The sequence below is a fragment of the Podarcis liolepis genome (genome assembly GCF_965112155.1).
Source record: "Podarcis liolepis genome assembly, chromosome: 5".
NCBI lineage: Eukaryota > Metazoa > Chordata > Lepidosauria > Squamata > Lacertidae > Podarcis > Podarcis liolepis.
Window position 1 is genome coordinate 17565807 of NC_139556.1, and position 23973 is coordinate 17589779.

The window sequence follows — 23973 nt, forward strand, 5'->3', positions numbered from 1 at the left end:
GGGGCACTAACAAAGAAGTCTCTGAAGGATTGATAGCAGATAATTTCAGGTGAACAAGAAAAGAGTAGGGAAAAGGGGGCAGGGTTTTCAAATCTGTTTTTTACTAGATAGGGGCTGAATTTGCTTGTGTTTCCAATTCCCTGCTGAAGTGTGCCTCTTCAATGAGGGAGAACCTGAAGTCAAACTGCTAGTGTTTCTCATGCGGTCCCTATGCAGGATCATAACCACAGCTCTGACACATCTGCAAAAGTTCCCCAAGACGGATAGTGAGGAATCTAGACAGCTATACTATCCCCGAGTTGCTGCTGGACAGAGAAAATATATCAGAAATGGGTTTTTGAGTTCTGGTTTTTCTGTGTGTGCAAGTGATGTGCATGGGTTCACACAACTGCAGTTTAAGTCTTCTGATTTTAATTGCTATACCAATGATTTCCTTCCACACCGGTGGGCAATCCTTCATAGAAGGTTTCGTGCTGTGTGCTGTGGTCCCTCCCCACCCATTTCCCATGAATAGACACTTGTGAAGATGGTGCGCTGTGTTTGTTTGCTCCATGTGCAAAAGCTGGAAGACCCCAGCCAATCAGGGCTTCCTGTTTACATCTGCAATCACTTGTGGGATGAAACACCTTATCTCATGCTTATCCCTGCACCAATGTAGGAAAAGGATATTGTGTCCATAAGAGCTGTAACCTAACAAACTTTTTGGTAGAAGCCTTCCTGGCCAGCAAGGATTTCGGTTTACTGAACATTTCTGAACACTGGTGAAGAATTAAACCTCTTCCCTACAATGGCTGATTAACATTCTAAAGCCTTTTAAATGTGTCTGCAGGAAGGTGGTGTTTTCGTTTTGCTGTTTCGTTTTAAATTATTTACTTGTTTTTATCCCGTATTTTATTCTGTGAACCACCATGAGATCTTACGATGAAGGGTGGTACATAAATCTAATAAATAAGATAATAAGATACATATATACCCCCAAACCAAGTGTCATGCCCAAGAATACACATCAAGAAGCACTTTTTTAAATGATCGCAAAGGAAGTATATGGTATCTGGCTAAGGAAAAGAGGATATGAAATTAGCTAGATCATGGTTTCGTTTTATTGTGGGAGGGAAAGGAGTTTCTCTGGAAAGTGTTACATGAGCAGAAATGGTTCCGGGCTGGGGTGGGGGGGAAGAGATGAATCAGATTGAAAATATGAAGTGTTGGAAATGAGAGTCAATATTCTGGAAGAATATTGCAGAAGCTGAAGAAGACAGAGAAATGGGAGAAGAGAGAGTCACAGTAGGGAAAGGAATGTTGTGGAGGACTGTAAACCCTGGACTTACTCGCTGAGTAACAGAGAGAAAGCTGGGACTGCATGGACTCAGTCTGGGTTTTGCTCTCACAGTGACTCCGTCCTTCGAGCACTGAGCTGCCATCCCCGATGGAGAGAGGGGGCGCTTGCATGGCAAAGGATGCAAAACACACACACACAAAACATACACACACAAATAACAAAACAAAATAAAAAAAACAATGTACATTCAGTTAAAAAAAAAAAGATAATGGAACAGGACAAAACAAGTACAACACTCATTACAAAAAAATATTGCCGGTGAATCCTGCCAAGACATGACGTTATCAGGTATCGTGCACAGCTAAGGCAGAGCTGGCTGCTTCTCCCTACACCTGTTCATATAGCTAACACTGAAGCTGCCAACTGTGTGAGTCTGTTTACGATTTTTTTCATGTTTACCTGCACGAATCCACTATCCACCACAAAGCTCATCTATAAACTACACTCTCGTAGCAACGACGGATAAGTGGCTCAGCTCTGGCAGAAGAGTGGATTGTGAAAAGGCACTCTGGCAAAGAGCAGCTCATCATGGGGAAAGCAGATGCGTGAGAGAATGGGAAAGAAATGACAACGGTGGAGTAATTATCCTTTCAAGGGACTAGACGGCGAAATCAGAGCTTGGTTCATTCAATGGAGCATACAGTGGCTTCTCTTGAAAGGAATTTATCAAAAGCTCCCACATGCAATTTCTCTTGCAACCCATACCTTTGCTTTAGCTTTGCATACACACTTCAGAATTACAAGATGCTCTTAAGAGGGCACTTCCTATACTGATGTTTACAATATACTGGCGCATATGGGATTTGAAGCCAATATGCTAGGTTAGGCCATTTGCCCATGTAGCCTAGTACTGTTCGACTCTGACTGGCAACAGCTCTCCAAAGCCCCCGGTGCTCATGCCAAGGACTGATCCTAGGACTTGGTGCGCAGAAAGTATGTGTTCTATAACTGAGCTATGGGGCTCTCACTTCAGAGCACATACTGATGCTCTTTTTACCACCACACCACTCCTTATTAAAGCATGCACATCTGAGTATTATTTTTGCCTACAGGCAAAAACAGCTAATTCTCTTAACAAAAAATATTCTGTGTTATGAGTTCTCTTAGGAGCCCATTTCCTTGAGTAGAGTGTGGATACTCTCACGTACCAGGTCTGTGACCAGTTTCTGTGCCACTAGGCTAAGTTTTGTTGGTATTCCAACAAAGGAGCGGGAAGTAGCACATACTTGCTATGGTGGTCCATTCATAGATGCTGGCTGTCCACATCTCTTTGTTTCCCTCTGGCACTTTTCAGGTGGCTAGATTTAGGTTAGGCTCCCCCAAGTTGCTAACACTACACTCAGGGAAGCAGGTCCAATTAATGGCTGAGGGCTGATAGATCAGTCTTATGACATAGCCAAGGCAAGGGGACATTTCACAACGGCATTCTCAAAGGGATCTGTGCATGTAGAAACCTCAAATCCTTTTCTGGATCTGTCATCCCCCATCCCTTCTTTATTTTACTGTGTGACTTGCTCACACATATGGGCGAATGAAAGTGGGCTGATCCTTGATGAGGCACGGCCTCCTGTATGGAAAGGTTTTTTGCTGAGTATTAAAGAGTCACTGTGGAATGCACCGAGGGTTTTGAACAGCTTAACCAATCCGGCAGTGCCCCCCATCCCAAGTACTCTTTGATGTCAAACATTGATGGCTACTGCTACGATGCAGTCTTGTGGCGCTGCTGACCTAAATTATGAGACTCGTTCATATGGCCTGTTGACCTATAAAAGACCATATGGGTCAAGATCTAGGTACGGTAAAGGTAAAGGACCCCTGGACAGATAAGCCCAGTCAAAGGCGACTATGGGGTTGCGGCGCTGGTCTCGCTTTTCAGGCTGAGGGAGCTGGCGTTTGTCTGCAGACAGCTTTCCGGGTCATGTGGCCAGCATGACTAAACCGCTTCTGGCGCAACGGGAAACTGTGACGGAAACCAGAGTGCACGGAAATGCCGTTTACCTTCCAGCCACAGTGCTACCTATTTATCTACTTGCACTGGTGTGCTTTCAAGCTGCTAGGTTGGCAGAAGCTGGGACAGAGCAACGGGAGCTCACCCCATAAAGTGGATTCCAGATCTAGGTGTACTGGTAGAGGCAGAGTTATGTAAGAACTATAAATTGGGGTAAATCCTTTAAGAAAGCCCTACTGACCAGCAAATAACTTCTGGCTGCTCGGCTTAAGCCTTCATTCAGGTTAGGAGGGATATGCCATCACAACACAGTCTTCCCCGACCTCAAGTCTGCTGCTGAACTATAACCCCCAGGGTCACGATAACTGGCCATGCTGGCAGAGACTGATGGGAGACTTACTAAATATGCCAGTTGTCCAACATCTAGGGACTGAAGGTTGAGGAAGGCTGTTGTATTGTGGTCCCCTAAGTCTGAGTCTTACTCCTGCACAGCAGCTAGGTGAGGCAGGCAGGCAGGCAGGCAGGCATAAATATAAGACGTTCTCCCAGGCAAATATCTCTCACAAAGAGAATGTAAAGAGCATCCTCCCTCCCAACCAAACGGTGAGCCATCTGTGATCGGGCCCAATTTCACACAAGTGTTCTGATGAGCTGAAGAGAATGCAAGTTGGTTCCTTACGTATTTTTGGCTGGTGGGACTAGTCTACGAATAGCTCCTTGCACTTGCACAAGGAGTGGTGATATAGAAGTCTGCATCCCCAAACTTTCAGGATTAGGTGAAATCTCAAAAACTTTTCAGAAGGCAGAGAATCGCACATGCCTTCCTTAGACAACAGGAAGTCCTTTAGCTAGCAAAATCCTTATAGCAGCCAGCCTACAGCCTCACTACACTTATTCCTCCAACTACAACTAGGGGAAGGGAACACAGACCAATTGCATCAACAGGTAAGGAGCCTGGCATGGAAAACTGCTCTGTCTCTGCCAGTGGGTCTGGGCTATCTTGCCCGCTTGCAGCCAAGGAACCTACCCTTCAGCTCTTCATCTTCAGTGGTAGTATTACAGCTCTCCGTGGAACCCTGCAGGAAAGAAGATTGGTAGATGGAAGTATTGAAACATGAATGACCGGGGGCTTTATAGACTGAGAGATTTCTATATAAATGGGAAACCTATCAAAGAAATGGAATTTAAAGGAGAAATGGGGAAACATGCACATCCCTTGGTTTGCAGGGCAACTAATCAGCGCTTTTCTATGCAACAAACCTTCTGCCACGTGTGATCTTTCCGAGTTGGAAAATTAAATTCTTATTTCTCCACACTGTTCAAAAGGTATAATTTCAAATATTTATATATTTTTTTTGCTCAAATATGAACCCGGACAACCAAGGAGGTGTAAGAATGCCCTGCGACACAGATTTGGAATGGGACATAAAGGAAGATATTTGCAGGGGGTACGATGACGACAACTCCTTTTCATAATATAAAGAAGTGTCATTAAAGTATAGGGCTCAAGTAGTACATGACTCCTGGAAGACTCTTGTATATAAAGGCGTCTAGAAACCCAAGGTGCTAGAGGGGATGTTCAGAAAAATGGGTCACGCCTCCAATTTATGGTAGTTTTTTTGCACACCTGCTATAAACATTCCTGATGCTTAAGACAGTTGGGGTAGTTTTGATCTGTTTTAGTATGTTAACTTTTGTACGCTTTAAAGCAGGGTTGAATTTTTTTCTTGCTTTTACTGCTTTATCTTTTGTAAACCGCTTTTTAAACAACCAAGCAGTGTATAAATATTACAAAATAAATCAAATTAGCAAAAAAACCAAAATGTTTCCAAGACTGATGGAAGGCACTGTTTATGATTCTTTAAAGGGCTTAAATGATAAAACAGAGTGTCAAAGGTCCCTACATTGCAGGGGGTTGGACTAGATGATTCTTGGGGGTGCCTTCCAATTCTACAATTCTATGATTCTATGACAGGTGTCTGCTCTGATATGAACCTTCAGATTCTGACCTTTACCAGGGGAAACCCTGCCATAGGTATTTTATTTTTTAAGAGGTAGAATTTAGTGGTGCCTGGGGCAGGGCTTTGTGGTGGCACCACAAATCTGGCCACATTTGAAAGAGGAAAATGTTCTGGAAATTAAGATGAGGTAACAGGAAAATGGTCGGGAACAAGGGCAGCAAAATGCTGCAACTACGTATTGTGAAAGCCATAGGGGTATAACGCAAACCACAACTTGATGGTGAACCGAGTTCCCCAGCTCTCTCCAGAATTTGTAGCAAAAGCTTGTACATACCCTCAAACCCACACACCCCACATTAGTTGCCAGTGGTAAGGGAGAGGGAAACAGAGAATGCAAAGATCTTGGGGCGCAAGGTAAGGTTTCCTATGCATTAACAGAAACTGGGAGAGATATCGGTTATGAGACTGCTTGTCTGGGTGCTTTCTCTTAGACTCGGTTTTGGGGGACAGTGAAAAGGGTGTTTGGGACTAACGCAAGTCCTTTGTGATCACTCACTTACCTTTATGCCATCATTAGCATTGTGCACAACAGTAGTTTGTGGTTCCTAATTGAAAGAGGACAGAAATACAAGTATCAGATGTCAGCTCCAAAACTTTTCTCCCTCCGTGTAGTGCCTGTTGGGAGAGCAAAGTGACAAGACCAAAGCACAAACACCTCTATCCTAAAACAGTGTAAGTACATCCCATCCCATCCACCTTAAAGGGCCACTCAAGAGTTTTGGAAGAGAAATATCCAATTGTAATAGATAAACTTACAAGGAGACAAAGCCATACAAGCCTCTCTATACCAATTTTGTTTGTGAACTTTCTTCGGCCTGGAAGATTTCCAGCAGTGCTCAAGAATTAGTGACCCACGGAGGGTACTGATTATTTATTACTTTTAAAAGCCAACATTAACATTTCACCCAGATCAGAGAGGAGAAGCAGGGCTTTGTCTCCATGTTTCCCCCACAAATGTCTCTGGAAGGACATTCACAATTTCCCCACCAAAATGGCAGCCAAAGCTCCACAGCAAAGAACTGCTCAAGTAGGTAAGTTGCAAAGTCCCACAATTGGTTGAACTGAGGTTTCCAAAATGAGACATTTTCAACAAAAAGAGGAGGGGAGAAGCTGAGCGTCACAAGAGCAGCATTTAAAAAGCAAACGCATGGTGAGGTACAGTGAGTAAAGGACAGGGTTAAAAATTATGAAACATCCCAAGGGGGAGGGGGAACCTCTCCGAAGCATTACACGGAGTAGAGAGCAACTATCCAGTCTCTTAAGACTCCTAACTTGCAGTCATTCCTGTATTCTTTTTGAGAAACTTGCTCAGTTCTGTTCTAACATTCTATGACAGTATCACAATGCCCACAATGTTCATCTGTTTCTGTGGCCCACAGCCTACTTCCAAGTCTTTAAAAGAAGGGCCAGCGTGGGCATTGGTTCAGCTGTCAAAAACACAGGAATGTGTGGCCCCGCTGCAAGTGTGTTAATCGGGAAGAGTGAAAAACCCGGTGCAAGTAAGACAAAGGCAGAGGTTTCCAATTCCTTCATTCTTTGGAGACTGGATGTCGTTGACCACTCCATCATGGCCTCCTTGAGGTCAAATTATATCAGGACAAGCTGCAGGCCTCACACACAGACACCACAGCGCTTCTGCACCTCTCACTTGCAAGGGAGCTTGGGATAAGAGCCGGGGGCAAGAGATTGCAGACAGAATTAAGCAGAAACACGGAGCAGCAACAGGCAGCATTCTGGGCAAGGGTAAGAACCAAAAGTAAAAACCAAAGAAGGGCAGATAAACGGTTGGGAAAGATACCATGGACATCTGCACTGGGGCTGATTCTTTTGCTGGGCTTACTACACTGGCTTTGTTGTTGGTCTGCGGCTAAGACAGAAAAACAGATGGTTTAGTTTCCCCCCCACCCTGCTGGGCAACAGTCATCAAAAACATTACATTGCTATTGCTGCAAACAAGACATTTCAGCTCAGTCCCTTCCCAAAGTCACCTGTGGAGGGGAAAGGAAACAGGAGAAGGTGTAGTGGAACAGGTCGTGCCTGGTTTGCCATCTTCCATGGCAAAGATGCACCCAGATACCCACGGAAGATTAAATAGGATTGGGAAAAGAACGAGATGGGTATAGATGGGTTAGTCCAAAAGCAAAGTGGCAAGGAACTTAAGGGAAGATGAGTAGCCTAAATAGGAGTGTTAACTTAGCCAAGGGATGGAGGAGGTAAGAGAAGGGAACACATTCAGATGAACTGCAGTATGTTGGATGGAACAACCTGGTGGCTGGTCACATTCAGAAACCTTGTGGCTGGAGCAGAAGGAAGGAAGATATTCATGACTAATCCCTCAGTGGGCCAGAGAAACCAATGTGTTCAACGACCTTCCCAGCATTCCACTTAAGTTTTTGATGTTGGACATAAGTTGGACTCATGTTCACACAAACCTAGTTCACTAAAATATCTTGACTTTATGTCCTTCCTTCCTTTCCTGCAGTTCTGGATCCTAGCATTAGAAATTGCAAGGGCTGGTTGACTCGTATGCCTCTCTCAAAGAGCGGAAGACTCCCAGCCCAATTATTTCCCAGTGTGAGCAATCCTGCTCGAATTCAGGTAAGCCAGAAATGTACAGGTTGTGGTCTAGATGCATGTTTTTCAAGAAGCAGGCAAACCTGGATGCTTGTTCTCCTTGGCGATGCACAGTAGAGGCCAGCCCAACCCTTTCCTGGCTGCCAAACAGCAGACTGAGAAAGGAGCAGGTAAGATGAACTAGTCAAATGACTATCCTACTATGGGAGTCACTGTCAAGCTGAAACTTATTTAGTCTGTAATATCCACAGCGAAGTCATTTGGAAAGCTGAGAGGAGACCACTGGAAGTTGTGTATTTTCTAGTTCACAATGCATTGCACTGGCCCAGAGCATAGTCTGAAGGTACATGATGCAATTCTACCACTGAAACTAAAAGCAAATCTGGTCCTGGTTGGGAGATTGCCTAGGAAGCATATGAAAGCCACTCTGAGCTCTTTAGAAAAAGTGTAATAAATGCATGATAAAATAATGGGAGAAGCAGATACCCTTTGGCAAAACGGAGTTATACTGACACAGAAATATCTTATTAACCTGCTCTATCAAGCACCTTCGCCACAATAGCACCATGGTTGCTCCACTATTATGCACTTCAACTGGTACCAAGCCCCCTGCCCCCCCCATCTGTAGTAGTTCCATATGCACCAACACATCAATTTGCAATATGAGTTAGGAAAACCACAGTGTTTCATGGTGGCCAACCATACAATTTTCAGATATTAAGAAGGAGTGCCAAGGATCACCTGTAAGGATAGCAGATATGTCTATAGGGAGAGGTCAACAGAAAATTACACAAACAAAGTTGGGGAGATTTTTGTAACCTGGGATAACCCTCAACTAATTTATTTACTTGACAGGGATTGGCCGACACAGTGTGCCCTCTTCAAATATAAACTCCAAGGCATTGGAGATGCCTCTACATCATACAATGCCACTTTGCTGTGTGTGAGAGAGGAAATCAAGCAACCATGTGGGAGAATACCCCACCAAGATGAGGACAGGGTAGGGAAGGACCCTTCCAATTAATTAGCCCTGCCAACATGGTTCCTTGAGCCCCCCACCACACTCTCACCCTGCACCAGTGTGGCACTGCATCATGGGAATGTGGCTCTAACACAGCCAAGTGCGAGTGATGAGTTGGGTAGGTGCAACAAGTACAAGCTGAACGCAAACCCTGTAAATAACCCCACACAAATATCAGCTTCATGGAAACAACTAACTTTAACCATGCCCACTCTGTAGCATGTGTAAGCAGTGCTTTCCAGAATTCTGCTCTGTTAAAATTATGCCCAGGACACACTCATCGGCAGGCTTCCTTAACCCACGTATTGAAACTGTTCACTATGCTATGTGGGCTAGAGATTTTCAAGTTCTAAAAGGTCCATGAGATCTTTGAATCCCTCCCCAGGGAGGTCAAGAGATGCCTCCACGTTGGCAGGGAAGATGATATCCCTGTCCTAGATCCCCTCGTGGCTGCAACCCTAAACAGGGAAACAGTTCTGCTTTGCTTAATCCAGTTCTCGATTCCTCCCCCATAACCCATGCTAAAAAGAGGAAGACAAAGCAAGTGTAAAACTGGGTTTCAAAATAGGTTCATTTGCACCAGCTAGGCCCTTCAAGATGGAAACTAAAAAGAGAAAGTAACACGTGTGTTTCTGTACCTTCCACCACATGGGACAATGTGCACATCACAGCAGATATAACGGTTACAAATAAAACCAGTAGCAAACGTTCTTGCTGCCTCATTACTTTTCATAAAAACACAAGTCTTTGTGAATGAAGACTTGATTCTCACACTTAGGATGCTGCTGGTTTTCTTCTTTGCTATGCTGCAAGCACCTCTCTCACTCTCTTTTCTTTAAGAATTCTGGTATTTAATGCGGGATAGGTCCCAAATGAAGATTTGTAAAATAAATAAATAAGTAAATAAATCTATTCATGGGGGGGGCCCACTCTGCTCCTGAAGGAATTCCTGAATTCCCTGTTTTAAAGTATTAAAAATAATCTCGAAACCCATTCCTTCACTCCTATGGAAGATTATTTTTAATACTTTAAAACAGGGGTGGAGAACCTAAGGTCCTGTGAGGCAGTGAATGAAGTCCACTGGGCTTCTCTATACTCTCCCCAGGGCAAACCCCTCATCCACTGCACTCTGTGCCCTCTGGGTTGAGGGATGCATTTATTATGGGGGTTCAGAAGCCTTTGACATCTGACTGACTGACTGGAACACAGCCTACTATACAAAAAGGTAATACACCCATCCGTTGCTTCCACTATTTGTTGCTTCTGGCTCCACCTGAAAAGGAATACGGCTCCCAAGCTGGGAAACCCAACCCTGTTTTATAATGAAGAACCGCACCCCAACAAAGTAAACCCAAAATCTCATTAAGCAATGGTGTGGCCAAGAAAAGCACTCACCATATGCACCTTGTGGTGTCTTTGCCACATCTTTGACTCTCACAAAGGGATGCAGAAGGGAACGTCTCCTGAGCTACCTAACATTGCAACCTTACGCATGTTTACTTGGAAGTAAGCTCCGCTGTGTTCAGTGAGGCTTACTCCCAGGTTAGTGAGCATAGGATTGTGCTGAATGCATTGGAAATCAGTAGTAGCAGTCTTCCAAATCAGAGAGTGAAGACAGGTCAAATACATACACAGAGGTTACGCGGAGAATTCACAAGAGAAAGTGGATCTTCACATTAAACCTGCTATTAACAGATACGGGAGAGGGCAGCTAGTTGTCTGCCTTGACAGCAACTAGCATACACAACTGAAATAGTGGCAGGCAGGCAAAGTGTTCGTTCATATGCTGATTTACCATCTCCCCAATGCAGCAACTGGAAACACAGACGCTGGGCCCTGCTGATAATGAGCAAGGCGGAAGAGAGTGGTTTCCTATAGAGAACATGACCTTGAGAGCGTTTAGCCCACACATGGAGGGAAACTGTGGTCCAGTTATCACGATATACAGAATTTTAATTTTGCTGTTACAGAGGGCAGGGGCCACTAGGAACAATGTCCACCTCCTGTTCTTGTGTCATCTGAAATACTAACTAAGGGGTTCAGGAGGTATAAGCAAGCTGTCACCTTGCATCAAGGCCATTTGTTCCTATGGTGTACTTGCATTGATGCTTTACCATGAACTTCTCCAGCTGAGCATTCGATGGCGACACGGCCAGCTCTGCTGCTGGTACTTTATAGTAGCAAGCAAAAAACCTGTTGATGAAGAGACCACCTGGATTCTCCAGGAGTCATCTTGCTGTGTCAGATGCCTAGGCTATCACCAGATATTCCACCTTGATTAAGAATAGGCTAAGTACTGTCCAGGCTAATGAGGCGACTGGGAGCAAGTACATGTGTCTTGTTTTGGAATGATAACAAAACCCTTGGGCCAAATGGTGAGGATCTCCCTACCAAATGAAGAAAGCCTCACTCGGCAGAAAGTTAACATTGAGGCCAACCACTAGTCTACTGACTCCAATGAGTGTTACTCTAGCTGGTAATCTCTGTTGAGGGGGGAGCATGGAGCAGCATCCTCTTGTGCACCTTGGAAAATAGCTAGGACCATTCTGCTAGGTAGGTTGTGATGCTGTTTCTTCCTTGCCCTGAACTGGGTGGTGGTGGTGATGGTAAGGTTGGGATCAACACTCATCAGTGTTGGTGCTAACCTTTAAAGTCCTAAACGGCCTCGGCTCAGTATACCTGAAGGAGCATCTCCACCCCCATCGTTCAGCCCGGACACTGAGGTCCTCCTCCAAGGGTCTTCTGCTGGTTCCCTCACTGCAAGAAGCAAAGTTACAGGGAACCAGGCAGAGGGCCTTCTCGGTAGTGGTGCCCGCCCTGTGGAACGCCCTCCCATCAGATGTCAAGGAAATAAACAAGTATCTGACTTTTAGAAGACATCTGAAGGCAGCCCTGTTTAGGGAAGTTTTTAATGTTTGATGTTTTATTATGTTTTATATATTCTGTAAGCCACCCAGAGTGGCTGGGGAAACCCAGCTAGATGGGCGGGGTATAAATAATAAAATCATCATCATCATGGCACATTCTGCAGGTACTGCAATGCGACAGACTATAACACTGCCCTCTGTCTGCCTCATGGTTGATCTTTCTCTATGTTATATGTTGCTCTGAGTTATGCGCAGCTTTGGTCCTGAAGGTAAAATCTTGGCTGGAAGTGTAGCGGCAGTACTTAAAATCCCCCACCCTCCTTGTAAGCTGACTTTCATTTACAGGGAAGTGAGATAGAGGAGGCTCTGGTGGGGGGTGGCGGGGGACGACAACCCTAAAATTAAAACCTGAGGAGGTGAGCATTGCAAGAGCTTTACCTAGACTCTGTTTCTTGTCCATAGATGGAGCTGCTGAGAGTGCAGGAACTCTTCCCCCCTGAAGGAAGTCTAAAGCTTTGGCTTAGCCACTACCCTTCCCAAAGGATGCCCAAAGCAATCCCTAAGGAAAGCTAGGAGAGGGATGCTGATGTCACCAAAATTTTGCTTGAAGGAAGCGAGAGCTTCATATTACGAGCAACATAGAACGAGACTTACTTCTTTTGACATTTGGTTGCATTATATATCCAACACATCCCAGGGAATATACACATTCATTATGAAGAGGGAAATGAATGGGAACAGTTGTCAGATATGTGATTAATGCCAACTCATTTTGGCATTAATGCCAACCATATACTTTTGGAATTTTTTTTGGTGCGGGAGGAGCACTGAAGGGAGAAGATGGGAAAACAACTGTGTAACGGAAGAGGGTCTTAGGGACAGAATTCTGGGAGGGAACAGGAAGTTAATGACGGGTGTGAGCCACACCATGGTGCTGCGCCCAAACTTTTCACCCAGGACACAAGGAAAAGGCTGTTTGTTCTGCACTGCAAGGCTGCTCACCACCAAGGAAGGTAGCGCTAGCGCAGTGCAATGCCGACTCCTGTGTCCATTTCAGCACTTCTGCAATGAAATACCCAAGGTTCCATGCCCGGACGAGAGTGCAGAGACCATGCTCTTCTTGGCCAGGGTAAGGCTATGCAGACAGCTGATCCAGCTTGGGAGACTGTTCACTCAATATCAAAAGCTGAATTTAAGGTGCCCAACTTTCGTAACCAAGTCAAACCCTTACCAAGGGCCTCGTCTACAGCATGATCTTTTCCGTGAGAACATGGACCTTTCGAAGTGCGAGATGTCTCCCCTTCCCACTGGCCCCAGCCCCAGCCCGCCCCTTGCCCAGACATGCTATGTGAAGGGGGTGATGAGCACAAGCTGGACGTGCATGGCATGAGAATGGTGATTGCACAGGGTCACAGGCAGTTTTATGGGAGGTGCTCACCATCAAATGCACGCTGGAGCTTGACTTCCTTTTCTGGACACACCATTGAGAGGAGGAAAAAAGAAGGAAACAAAGAGATGAGAAGAGAAGCAGAGAAAATGTTGGCACTTGTGTGTCAGCACAGACCCTGCTGCCAATCATGCTCCTCCAAGAAAGGATCAAGATGGCACAAACATCTGGGCACATGGAAGGCAGAGATCATCAACCTGGCGACAAGGCATTCCAAACTCAGCAGGAAGGTAAAACAAAAGAAGAACCAAAAAATGCAGCCAATGTGACATGGGAGAAACGGAAACCGGCGATATGTTCTTCTCAAAATATTCCCAATCTAGCAAAGGAGAGGAAAGTTTTCCCGTAAACCACACACAGTTTCCATCCAAAGAAATCACACTTCTGAACCGCCTATTCAATATGGTAACAAAGGGCAATGGACAACTGGTGTTTCAACCCCTTAGCCTTGGCCTTTCTGTTCAAAACTGCCCTCATCTGGTCAGGTGGCAAGCATCTATTTCCTCACACAAATAAAGAATGTTTAATTCGCCTGTGCTGGGAAGGTGGCTTACAATGACAATTACAGCTGCAATTCCAAGGTATGCACAAATGCACCCACAGAGCCAGAAAGCATGCTTGGGATCTTCCAGAGAAAGGAGCATTTCAGCACCCTGCCCATAGAAATAGTTTTCAGGGTAAGCCAAAGAGACTGACTGAGTACGTAACAACGCCCCACCCTTTTGATTCTTGTCATCAGAATCAAGGCACATGTCACTCTCTCACAGAGCACAGCCCTGGGAACTTGCACAGAAAAGAAGAAACTAGATCAGAGACACTTCCGCACAGATGCACGATGGGTCAGACAAGAAGATGTCAAGTGTGTGCTCCAACAGGGGCACAGAGAAAAAAGGCACTTAGGCACTCTCAGCAGGAGGTGTCTGTGTGAATGGAAACAGCTAGGTTTCATCGAGTGAGACCAGAGAGTTTACAAGCCCCTTTTTTGCCTAACCCCAACAAGAGAGAAACGTGGCATTTTCTGAAACAATCTGAGAGAAAATAATGAAGCATAAAACAAGCATGGCTGAGAATGTGCAAGGCACTTCCCAGGTACGTTGGCAGGGGAGTAAGATTAAGTACCAGCCTGCAATGATTGATGGGCAAGAGAAGAAGATGAGGAAAGCCAGAGATTGCAGGAAAGAAGCATGATTAGCATTGCACCATGCTTACTGCTTAAGCGATCCACCCAGATTGTGTTTCCTCTTTCCTTTCTGGCAACAATTATTACCCACATGGGGCATCAGCCACAGTCTTGTTTAGAAATCCTACTCTCAGCCCCTGCTCCCTCCCTCCGGACCAATAAAGAAACTGAGATAATTCCCTTTCCCAGCTGCCTGTTATACAACCTTCTGGGGGCATGTAGATATGTGTTCTGACTCTGCAGAGAAACCCACACAGTGCCCACTGAATTGCACATCATATTAATTGTGTTTCAGCAATTACACACGCATTTCAAAAAGCAGGATTGTGGTGTGTGGGGATGCAATGAGGGGATTCCCTCATTGCAAGAAGCAAAGCTACAGGGAACCAGGCAGAGGGCCTTCTCAGTAGTGGCACCCACCCTGTGGAACGCCCTCCCATCAGATGTCAAAATGATAACTACCTGACATTCAGAAGACATCTTAAGGCAGCCCTGTTCAGGGAAGTTTTTAATCTGTGATATTTTAGTGTGTTTTTGGTTTCTATGGAAGCCGCCCAGAGTGGCTGGGGAAACCCAGCCAGATGGGCGGGGTACAAATAATAAATTATTATTATTATTATACTGCCTGATGACTGCTGCTGCTACTAAAAGCTTTACATACACAATCCTATGCATGTCTACTCAGAGGTTCCATTTATTTCCAATGGGGCTTAGTCTGTTTATTTTTTTTGTGGTAGATTTTATCATTATTTGTTGTGGTTTTGCCTTATAGTAACCTACTTGCTACGTAAGCATGGGGAGAGTGGACTTCTATGGAACAAAGCATCAATTAATTAATTGTTTGGATGGCCTCAACCCAGGAATTGCACCAAAGCTGGATGGGGCCATAAGCTGTCTGCATTGGAGTCTTGTTCTTAACACAGTTTGTGCCTAAGGCAATATATTGATATATTATCCAAAACCGGTTTTGCATTCTGTATCGTGATAATCGGTTTCATGATTTTTGACCTGGCAATGTATCGTGAATCATGATGTGCGTTAAGGCTGAGCGGCGACTGGCTTTCAACATCACAATATATCACCAGCTAAATATTGTGATATACCGATTATATCATGATGTCTGAAACAAGGATGTAATTATGTAGAAGTGAATTTGGTAACATCCTGAAAACTGCTGCTACTTAGGGGTCTAAAACTGATACATTTTTGCTTACCTTTAACATATTGTTACAACTGTTATTTTATAGTACAGAGCAACAGGGGCAGAAGGAATCAGGAGGCAAGTGATGATCATGGCTTTTCCCACATTGTGATTTTTTACATAGCACACGCACACATCGTGATTCGCGATATATCACCATGCTGAATAGTATGAAATCGTTACCACAATGTGAACTTCAAACTGGATTTGGACGATGTACCGATACCTTGCCTAGTTTGTGTGTGTGTGTGTGTGTGTGTGTGTGTGATGCAAAAATCACGATGCGAGAAAAACCATGAAGCCAGCCACTTCCTCTACATAGCTCCTTATTTCAGACATCATGATATATCAGTATATCACGATGTTTAGCTGGTGATATATTGCGATGTTGAAAACCAGGTATTGCCCAACCCTACCCGAGGACACTGAGAACATCTTTGTGACATGAAACTTCTTCTCAGAACTGCAAGTGTATTGTCAAGGTAGAATACAAAGCCATGCAAGAGTTCAAACCTACGAGCCCTTTTAAAGCGGAGTTTCTCAAGGCATGCCATAGTAGGTCTTCTCAAGCATTGCCTTATCGCGGGCAGTTAAGGAAAAGCAAAGCAAATAGCTTCAGTGTGACAAACCCATTACACTAGCACAAATAATCATGGAACAAGGGGAGAAGGAAGGGGAGACAGCAGGACCCGCTCCAGTGGATTGGCAGGGACCAACGGCACTTTGTTCCTCATCCCACAGAAAAGTCTCTCTTAGAGGCCACTCCACCCGATCATGAACTATTTATGCAACTTTGTGAAGAATTCGTGTCTGAATGTTATCATTTTCTTCTTCCCACCCCGTCACTTTTTCCTTTTGCATGAAGTCTATTGGATTCAAGTGTGTGGTTAGAGTTTTGTTTTGCTTTTTCATCTCTGCACAGTGCCAGAAAACACTTCACATGCTTTACACTTAATAATGGCAGTTTAAGAGATTTTGAGTGTGGGTTTTGGGAACTGCCTAGCTAGTTCAAGTCAGGAGTTGACATTGCCTCATATCCTTCTCCACCACCCATTTTCTGACTTCTGCTCCACATGCAGGTTCCTCTTTCTCAGTTCAGTGCACACTTACTTCAGTTAACTTGACTGGGTTCCCTGTCTCTTAGCTTCCCTATTTCCTGGGACCTCCTCCTGGCCTCAGCTTGCCACACAGGCTTCCTTCTGGCACTTGGGCCTTTGTGAGGTTTAATCGTAGACAGACAATCTCCCCTTCCCTCAGAGAAGCTTGTGTGCAAACATTCTGACAGCTCCATTCCATCATCAAGTTGGAAGGTTTATCAGGATCCTGCTCCATCACAACAATTATTAGTAATTTATTTATTTATTTATTTATTTATTTATTAATTACACCTTCACTGTTTAAGCATCCTGCATTTGCTCTCTTTGTAACTTTGAAGACACACTGGCAGACTACAATGGTAGACTACAATGATTTCAGTAAAAAAATGTAAATCTGTTCTTCATCTGTTTCTCCTTAACAAATATAGGGGTTCTAGACCCAAGTGTTACCTGACTTAATCCCCTGACTCAACACAGATCTCCCATATCGAAAAGATCCCCTTAGCCTTAGCTTTTATTTGAAAAGGCCTCAGAAAGTCATTGCAGAGCTGCTTTCTCCCTAACATTTACGGTACGCTAATCCCCTCCCTTGATGCAGAGATTTAAGTCGACTACTCATTTTATCTTCTGTAGTCTTGTAAAACATAAAAAAACCCCAATAATGTTCTTACTAAGCAGCTCCTCAATTGATTTGTTCACCCTCCTCTGATTCCCTTCTTAGCTTATTCACATCCTTCTGGATGTCCAGACTGACCACAAGACTCGAGTTTCAGCAGTTCAGGGATGACATAGTGGACAGGATGGTAGGGAAACCCTGGCTTCATTTTCCGAGTCACGCACAAAGCTCCTCTTAGGCCCAGTTACCACCTATCAACTGAACCTACTTCATGGGCTAGTTTCAAGAATAAAACACTACACATTGCCCAGCTTACAGAGAGGATGGGATACAAATGAAATAAAACACCACCATGACTGAACTACCATTACTTAGGAAGCACAGAAAATCATGTTCTGTTGAGGAAGGAGATTCCTATACATCCCTATGAATCACGTCTCATTGGCTGAACTGCTCTTACAGTCAAGGGATTATTTACCCTAAACTGGCTTTCGTATAAATGAAAAAGTGGGTTTTTGTCACTTACCTGTAAATTCTAATTCTTCCTAGTGGAAGGAGGTTAGTCTGACAATTGGGATGGCTCCGCCTAGGAGCAGGCAGGATAAAAACTGATGACATCGTCCAGGAAGAGTTGGTTCCTGCTTGCCTCAACCATGCTAGAGCAGTGCCAGAAGAAGACCCCTCCATGCAGAACATAATTTCAAGAAAAGTAACCGACTATATATCCGAGAAGGCTGCCAACCGTAACAGTTTAAAGCAAAACACCACAATACAGAACAGAGGTAATACCCAAAGAGTCAACGAGTCTCTCGTGTGGGTGCATGACTCCAAACCAACTAAGAGTGAGGCAGACTGCCCACATTCCACCGCAAAGTGAAGGAATTTAAGCAACAAAATTCTTCCTCTGCACATTCTGTGGGGTGGTTCATGTGCACGCACCTGAACACCCTAAAAAGGTGAAAAAAGGTAAAGGACCCCTGGACGGTTAAGTCCAGTCAAAGGCAACTATGGGGTTGCGGCGCTCGTCTCTCTTTCAGGCCGAGGGAGCTGGCGTTTGTCCACTGACAGCTTTCCGGGTCATGTGGCCAGCATGACTAAACAGCTTCTGGTGCAACAGACGGAAACCAGAGTGCACAGCAACGACGTTTACCTTGCCACTGCAGCAGTACCTATTTATCTACTTGCACTGGCATGCTTTCAAACTGCCAGGTTGGCAGGAGCTGGGACAGAGCAACAGGAGCTCACCCCATCGCGGGCATTCGAACCGCCAATCTTCTGATTGGCAAGCCCAGGAGCAGGGGTAGGCAACCTAAGGCCCGGGGGCCGGATGCAGCCCAATCGCCTTCTCAATCCGGCCCCCAGATGGCCTGGGAATCAGCATGTTTTTACAGTAGTAGAATGTGTGCTTTTATTTAAAATGCATTTCTGGGTTATTTGTGGGGCATAGGAATTTGTTCATTATTATTTTTTTCAAAATATAGTCTGGCCCACCACATGGTCGGAGCAATGGTGGACCGGCCCACGGCTGAAAAAGGTTGCTGACCCCTGCCTATGAGGCTCAGTGGTTTAGACCACAGCGCCACCCGCATGCGAGCTCTCCACACCTTGACTTCTGTCACTGAGGTGAGGCTGGTCCAGGCAAGCAGGAGCCCCCTCCTTCTGGATGATGTCATGAATTTCGACCCTGGAGGAGAAGCCATTCCATCTGCCAGTGTGTCCTATCCGCACTTGAGAGAAAACCACTGTTTCCCCCCCTTTATCCTCAAATAGGGCGAATTAACTGTTTTCCCCTTCTTTGATTATTATTAAAAGCAACGACAACACATTTCTGTATATTGCACAATGTTTATAAACATGCAATAATAGTTTTATATGTTGCTTTCAGATGTTCAGAGTGCTTCGTACAAATTCTCCTGTTACAATCCTTACAACAACCATGTTGAATTAATTGGCATTATCCTGAAGCTGAAAGTAGCTTGACTAAAGTCATGTGATGTGTTCATAGTGGATGCATCAATTCCGATTGATATCATATTGATTCATGACCCAGTCTCTTAGCTGCTGTGCAACACCAGCTCACACATCCTTTCCAATATGACATTTTAAAACTCGAATTTCTAGGTTGTCATCTCCAGCGCATCCGAGGCAGGTTTTCTCATCCCTTGCTCAACAAGTGTTGGCTTCCATGGTAAGTTATTTTTTTAAGCTGCCCAGTATAGACTTATGGAAGAAAGCAGAAATAATAGATTGTGAGTAAAACTAGCTACTTTGCTTTCTCTGCAACTATACAGGATGAAGAGTAAATTTCTACAAGAGCTGAAAAGAATTTGCCAAAAGCACACACACACTTCTCTCTAGTTCATCTGAAGTATTGCAACAAGCCAGGATAAATAAGTTAATGGGGTAAACTTATTCACAAGAACAGGATTAGCAACATGTGGAACAGACCCTGTTAGTAAGTTATCTGTTGTGTTCAGTTCCTGGGTTTCCAAGATATGGCAGTACAGTGGTGCCTCGCAAGACGAAAATAATCCGTTCTGTGATTCTCTTCGTCTAGCGGTTTTCGTCTTGCGAAGCAAGCCCATTGACAGATTAGCGGATTAGCGCTATTAGCGGCTTATCGGATCAGCTGATTAGCGGCTTAGCAGCTTAGAAAAAAGGGGGGGGAACCCCGCAGGAACTCGCAAGACATTTTTGTCTTGCGAAGCAAGCCCATAGGAGATTCGTTTTGCGAAGCACCTCCAAAACGGAAAACTCTTTCGTCTAGCGAGTTTTCCGTCTTGCGAGACATTCGTCTTGCGGGGCACCACTGTAGCTTCTAAGCAATACATTATTTTGGACAATGCCTACGCCTAGATTGATAGCACATAACCCAGAGTCCTAGCTGAACAACAAAGAAATCCACAGACAAAGGAAAATTAATGGAATTCTAAGAGAAATCACACCCGTGAACATCTAGTTTCCTCCCTAGAACAGTACATCACACCATTAAATTATCTCCTCATTACTATGGAGCTTTATCCTATTCTATCTCCCTGCCTCTTTCCCCAGCAGGAGCTAAAACTACCAGCAGAGATTATAGGGGGGAAAGGCTGAAATTAATTTGGAAACAGCATTCAGGACGGTGAATTCCACAGAAAAACTAATTATCCCAATGAAAGCAGTTCATTTGCTGCACTTGTTGTGAGATAAGCACAACCACAATTCCTTGCAGCCAACACAAATACTCACAGGAAAAGCAAACGGAGAGAATAATCAATAGTCAAGAATTCATTAGAACATCACAGGGGTATCATTTTAGGGTGATGTCTTTCACTTTGTATGGAACAGGAGCAACGCTCCTGTATCTTACATATGAGCTGTGGAGATGAAATGAAGAAAACGCTGCCTATTTAGCGGTATAGCAGGATAGAGTCAAAATTGGGAAACATGCGCAAAACATGTACAGTTAGGGCGGACTTATTCACACACATGCAAGGAGCTTTGGGGTCAGAGGTTCAGGGCAATGGGAGACATCTATCCCCAAAGAAAATGGAACTTCACTTCCCTACGCCCCCCCAAAAGGAACATGGTTCTGTAAAGCTAATTTCTGTATTTGGTTGGCTCCTCTTTTGTGCTGACCACTGATCTGATGAGTGCAAGGTTCAGAAAATCTAACAGCTGCTTCGAAAATAATAGAAGCCTTAATTAAAAACAAACATGCAGGAGGAATTCTTCTCGTCCTTCGTTGTAGAGAAAAATATGAAATCTTGTATTAATTTATGAAGCCCTGAACAGATTAGATCCTGGGTAGCTCAGGGACTGCCTGACCCCTTACATTCCAGCTTGATCACTAGGATCATCTGCCAGCGATGTTGCTGGTTGTCCTCTGAGTCGGCAAGGACTATTTGACAACATGGAACCAAGCCTTTAGAGTCAGCCCTGTCCTATGGAATACTCTGCTAGTAGAATTCAGCGGGCTTCTCCTGTTTCAACTTTGAAGCACCTGCTGAAAACTTTCCTATCCCATTAGGCTTATACAGACAAATAAGAACACACATTTCCACAACAGTAATCTGATTTTAACTTTTTTTGTATGGTTTTTATGGTATGGTTTTATGTACAGTTGTTGCGAACCACTTTGACATTTCCCTTATGAATTGGTGGCTTATAAACATTTTTTATAAAAGTAATAAATAAATAAAATGTATATGCATTCTCAACAAAACCCTGATCAACTACAGAAACTGGATTACGTACTGGGTCCTAACGCTTTACCAATCTCATTTTATGGATTCTTATTTCCCAATATGTCAACATCACCATCATCTTCTTTTTAAGCTCCACAATGAGACACGGTGAATTCATAGCATTTGAAATCTTTGATACCACTTTAATTTATATATTTAAACATAAACTCACTCATACATCAATTCCAGAACCTGTAGAGCAGGGCTGGGAAGACTTCAGACTTGCCAGATATTATTATTATTATTATTATTATTATTATTATTATTATGAACCCAAAGATCCACCAAACCAAAGTGAAAGACATAGCAGGTAAAATTAAAGAACGAGGGTGCCTCTGAGCATATTCTGAGCCTAGGAATTTATTTTCAGTAACAGGAAATAACCTGTTACAGTACTTTCACACACAACCTCTATTTAGCTTGTTTCTTCTCAGTGCCCTACTTTGGGTGGGAACTCGTTTTGTGTTGCTATATTTAAACAGTCGGGAGTCAGAAACCCTTGCCGATCTACTGCAAAAATCACCCAGGGATCTGCCGCCAGATCCCAGTCTATCTTTTACACAACCCTGGCTTAGGAGAGAAAGAAAGATAAATGACACAGTAAATAGCAGAGCTGAGGTGGGAAAGTGGTGAAGACAGTCATAGGAGGAGAAGCACAGTTGTTTTCTGGTGCATGAATGATTGTGGGCCTTTGGTCAAGGACAGCAATTCTAGTCCAACAGACTGGAAAGGAAGAGGGTGGGCTAAAATCCAAAACCTACCTTTACTCCATCAGACTTCTTGTTCAGTAAGCTTTTGGCAGCTGCAGAGAGAAATAAGAGACACAAGTAAGCTTCATTTTGTGAACGCCTGCTCCCTTGCCCTTCAACTCAGTCTTATGGGAGTGTTAGCAGAAAGTTTTCCTTGCTAATTAGGATGGCTTTAAAGGCCAAGCCATATCCATCTCAGGCTCCTGCTTGTTCAAAACAACAAATTATGCAACCTGCCTAGTATTCACACCAAAGACACTGCTTAGTAAAACAGGCCTTGAGAGCTCTTGAGGTTTGGTTTCAAATTTTTCACTTTCATTGCTTGCCCCATCCCTTCAATATTCAAAGTTAACAGTGACAATAAAAAAGTGGGGGGGGGGATCTATTAAATTCCAAAAGCTGAACATTACCCCTTGAATACAGTTGTTAAGGCTGCTTCACACAAGGCAAACTTTCTCTCCACGGAAGTCATCAGCACTTTTTTTTTAAATTAAAAGTGCAAATCTCACATGTAGTTTTGTTGTGTGCAATGAATTCAAAAGTTTTCTTGACCAGCTGCAAGTTCCTGCTGCATGTACACATGGCGAAATACACGTATGATTTCCATGCAGGAAATTTTGCCTGTGAAGTGGCTCATGCATAGATATTACCTATTAAAAAGTAATAGTTGATGGGCGTGGCCAACGCCTGGGAATTCCAAGTGCTTTGACCAATCCAATCTACCAGCGGGAATCCACGTGGAATAAGAACCAGGAAAAGATGGCTCACGTTGCGCGGTGGGGAATGGGGAACAGAAGCAAGGCAGCACTGGCAGCTGCCGAGAACGCAAGGGAGACGACTATAAGCAAGATTCAGGGTACCTGTTTCGCCTTAAGAAAAGCAAGGCCATGTCACCTTTGTCTGAACGAACAACTAGCTTGCAGACACACAAACACGTCACACACAAGTATACATGTACTGCGGATGCATGTGTAGCAGAGGGATACAGGGCGACCCCCAATGCACACATGAGACCACCTATACATGCCCAAGGACAACAACTCAGCATATCCATTTACAACAGCAAAGCGGCATTTGCTTGCAACTTCGTGGCCAACAAATTCACTCAACAGGTGCCTATTGGCATAAAGGAACTGCCCCACAAACTGTACACTGCAGTTGGTGAAGGGTTCTAGGGACACGGTAGGACAAATGAGTTGCAAATTTATGCTAATGCCTCTTAAAAACTGCTTAGGTCACATCCACATGAAGGTACAAGAATAGGGTCAAGGCGAAAGCATGATGTGAAATTTCCGTGGCTGGGACGGCAGCACGGATCAAAGTCTTACAATGCAGAGAATGGCAGGCAGAGAACATTCGCTTTATTTCTAAAAGTGTGGAAATATTAGCCCTTGTGATCACCATGAAAGCATAGTTAAGTTTCTGCTTTAAAATCCCAAGAGAGCCAAGTTCTGTGTTCTTTGGCATCTCCTACACGTTTCAAAACGGGTTGGGCTAAAATTGGGGTGGGCTTCATGAACATTTCCTTGTCCCTCCTTGTAAAGCAATTTTTATATAGAAGCTAGATGGTCACCTGTCACAGGTGCTGCAGCAGAAAATTCCTGCATCAGCAGTGGAATGGATTGGGTTGCCTTTGAGGTCTTGCCCAAATCTAGGATTCTAGTACAGCAGGTTAGGGAAATAT

The 23973-nt window shown here is 44.2% G+C and overlaps 1 protein-coding gene across 31 annotated transcripts in view; it reads right to left on the reverse strand.

The window, feature by feature from the left end:
* The window catches only part of CAMK2G (calcium/calmodulin dependent protein kinase II gamma), a 162429-nt gene that overhangs the window by 12874 nt on the left and 125582 nt on the right, over positions 1–23973 (reverse strand). For 5 of the 31 annotated variants that reach the window (XM_083502620.1, XM_083502609.1, XM_083502634.1 and 2 more), the window contains 6 exons: positions 22302–22342; positions 13209–13241; positions 7107–7175; positions 5809–5853; positions 4315–4363; positions 1329–1442 (listed from right to left, as the gene is read on the reverse strand). In XM_083502620.1, the coding sequence (XP_083358746.1) occupies positions 1329–1442; positions 4315–4363; positions 5809–5853; positions 7107–7175; positions 13209–13241; positions 22302–22342 (351 nt within the window). The remainder of the gene's footprint in view (positions 1–1328; positions 1443–4314; positions 4364–5808; positions 5854–7106; positions 7176–13208; positions 13242–22301; positions 22343–23973) is intronic. The other 26 variants (XM_083502614.1, XM_083502631.1, XM_083502636.1 and 23 more) reach the window with 7 other exon arrangements.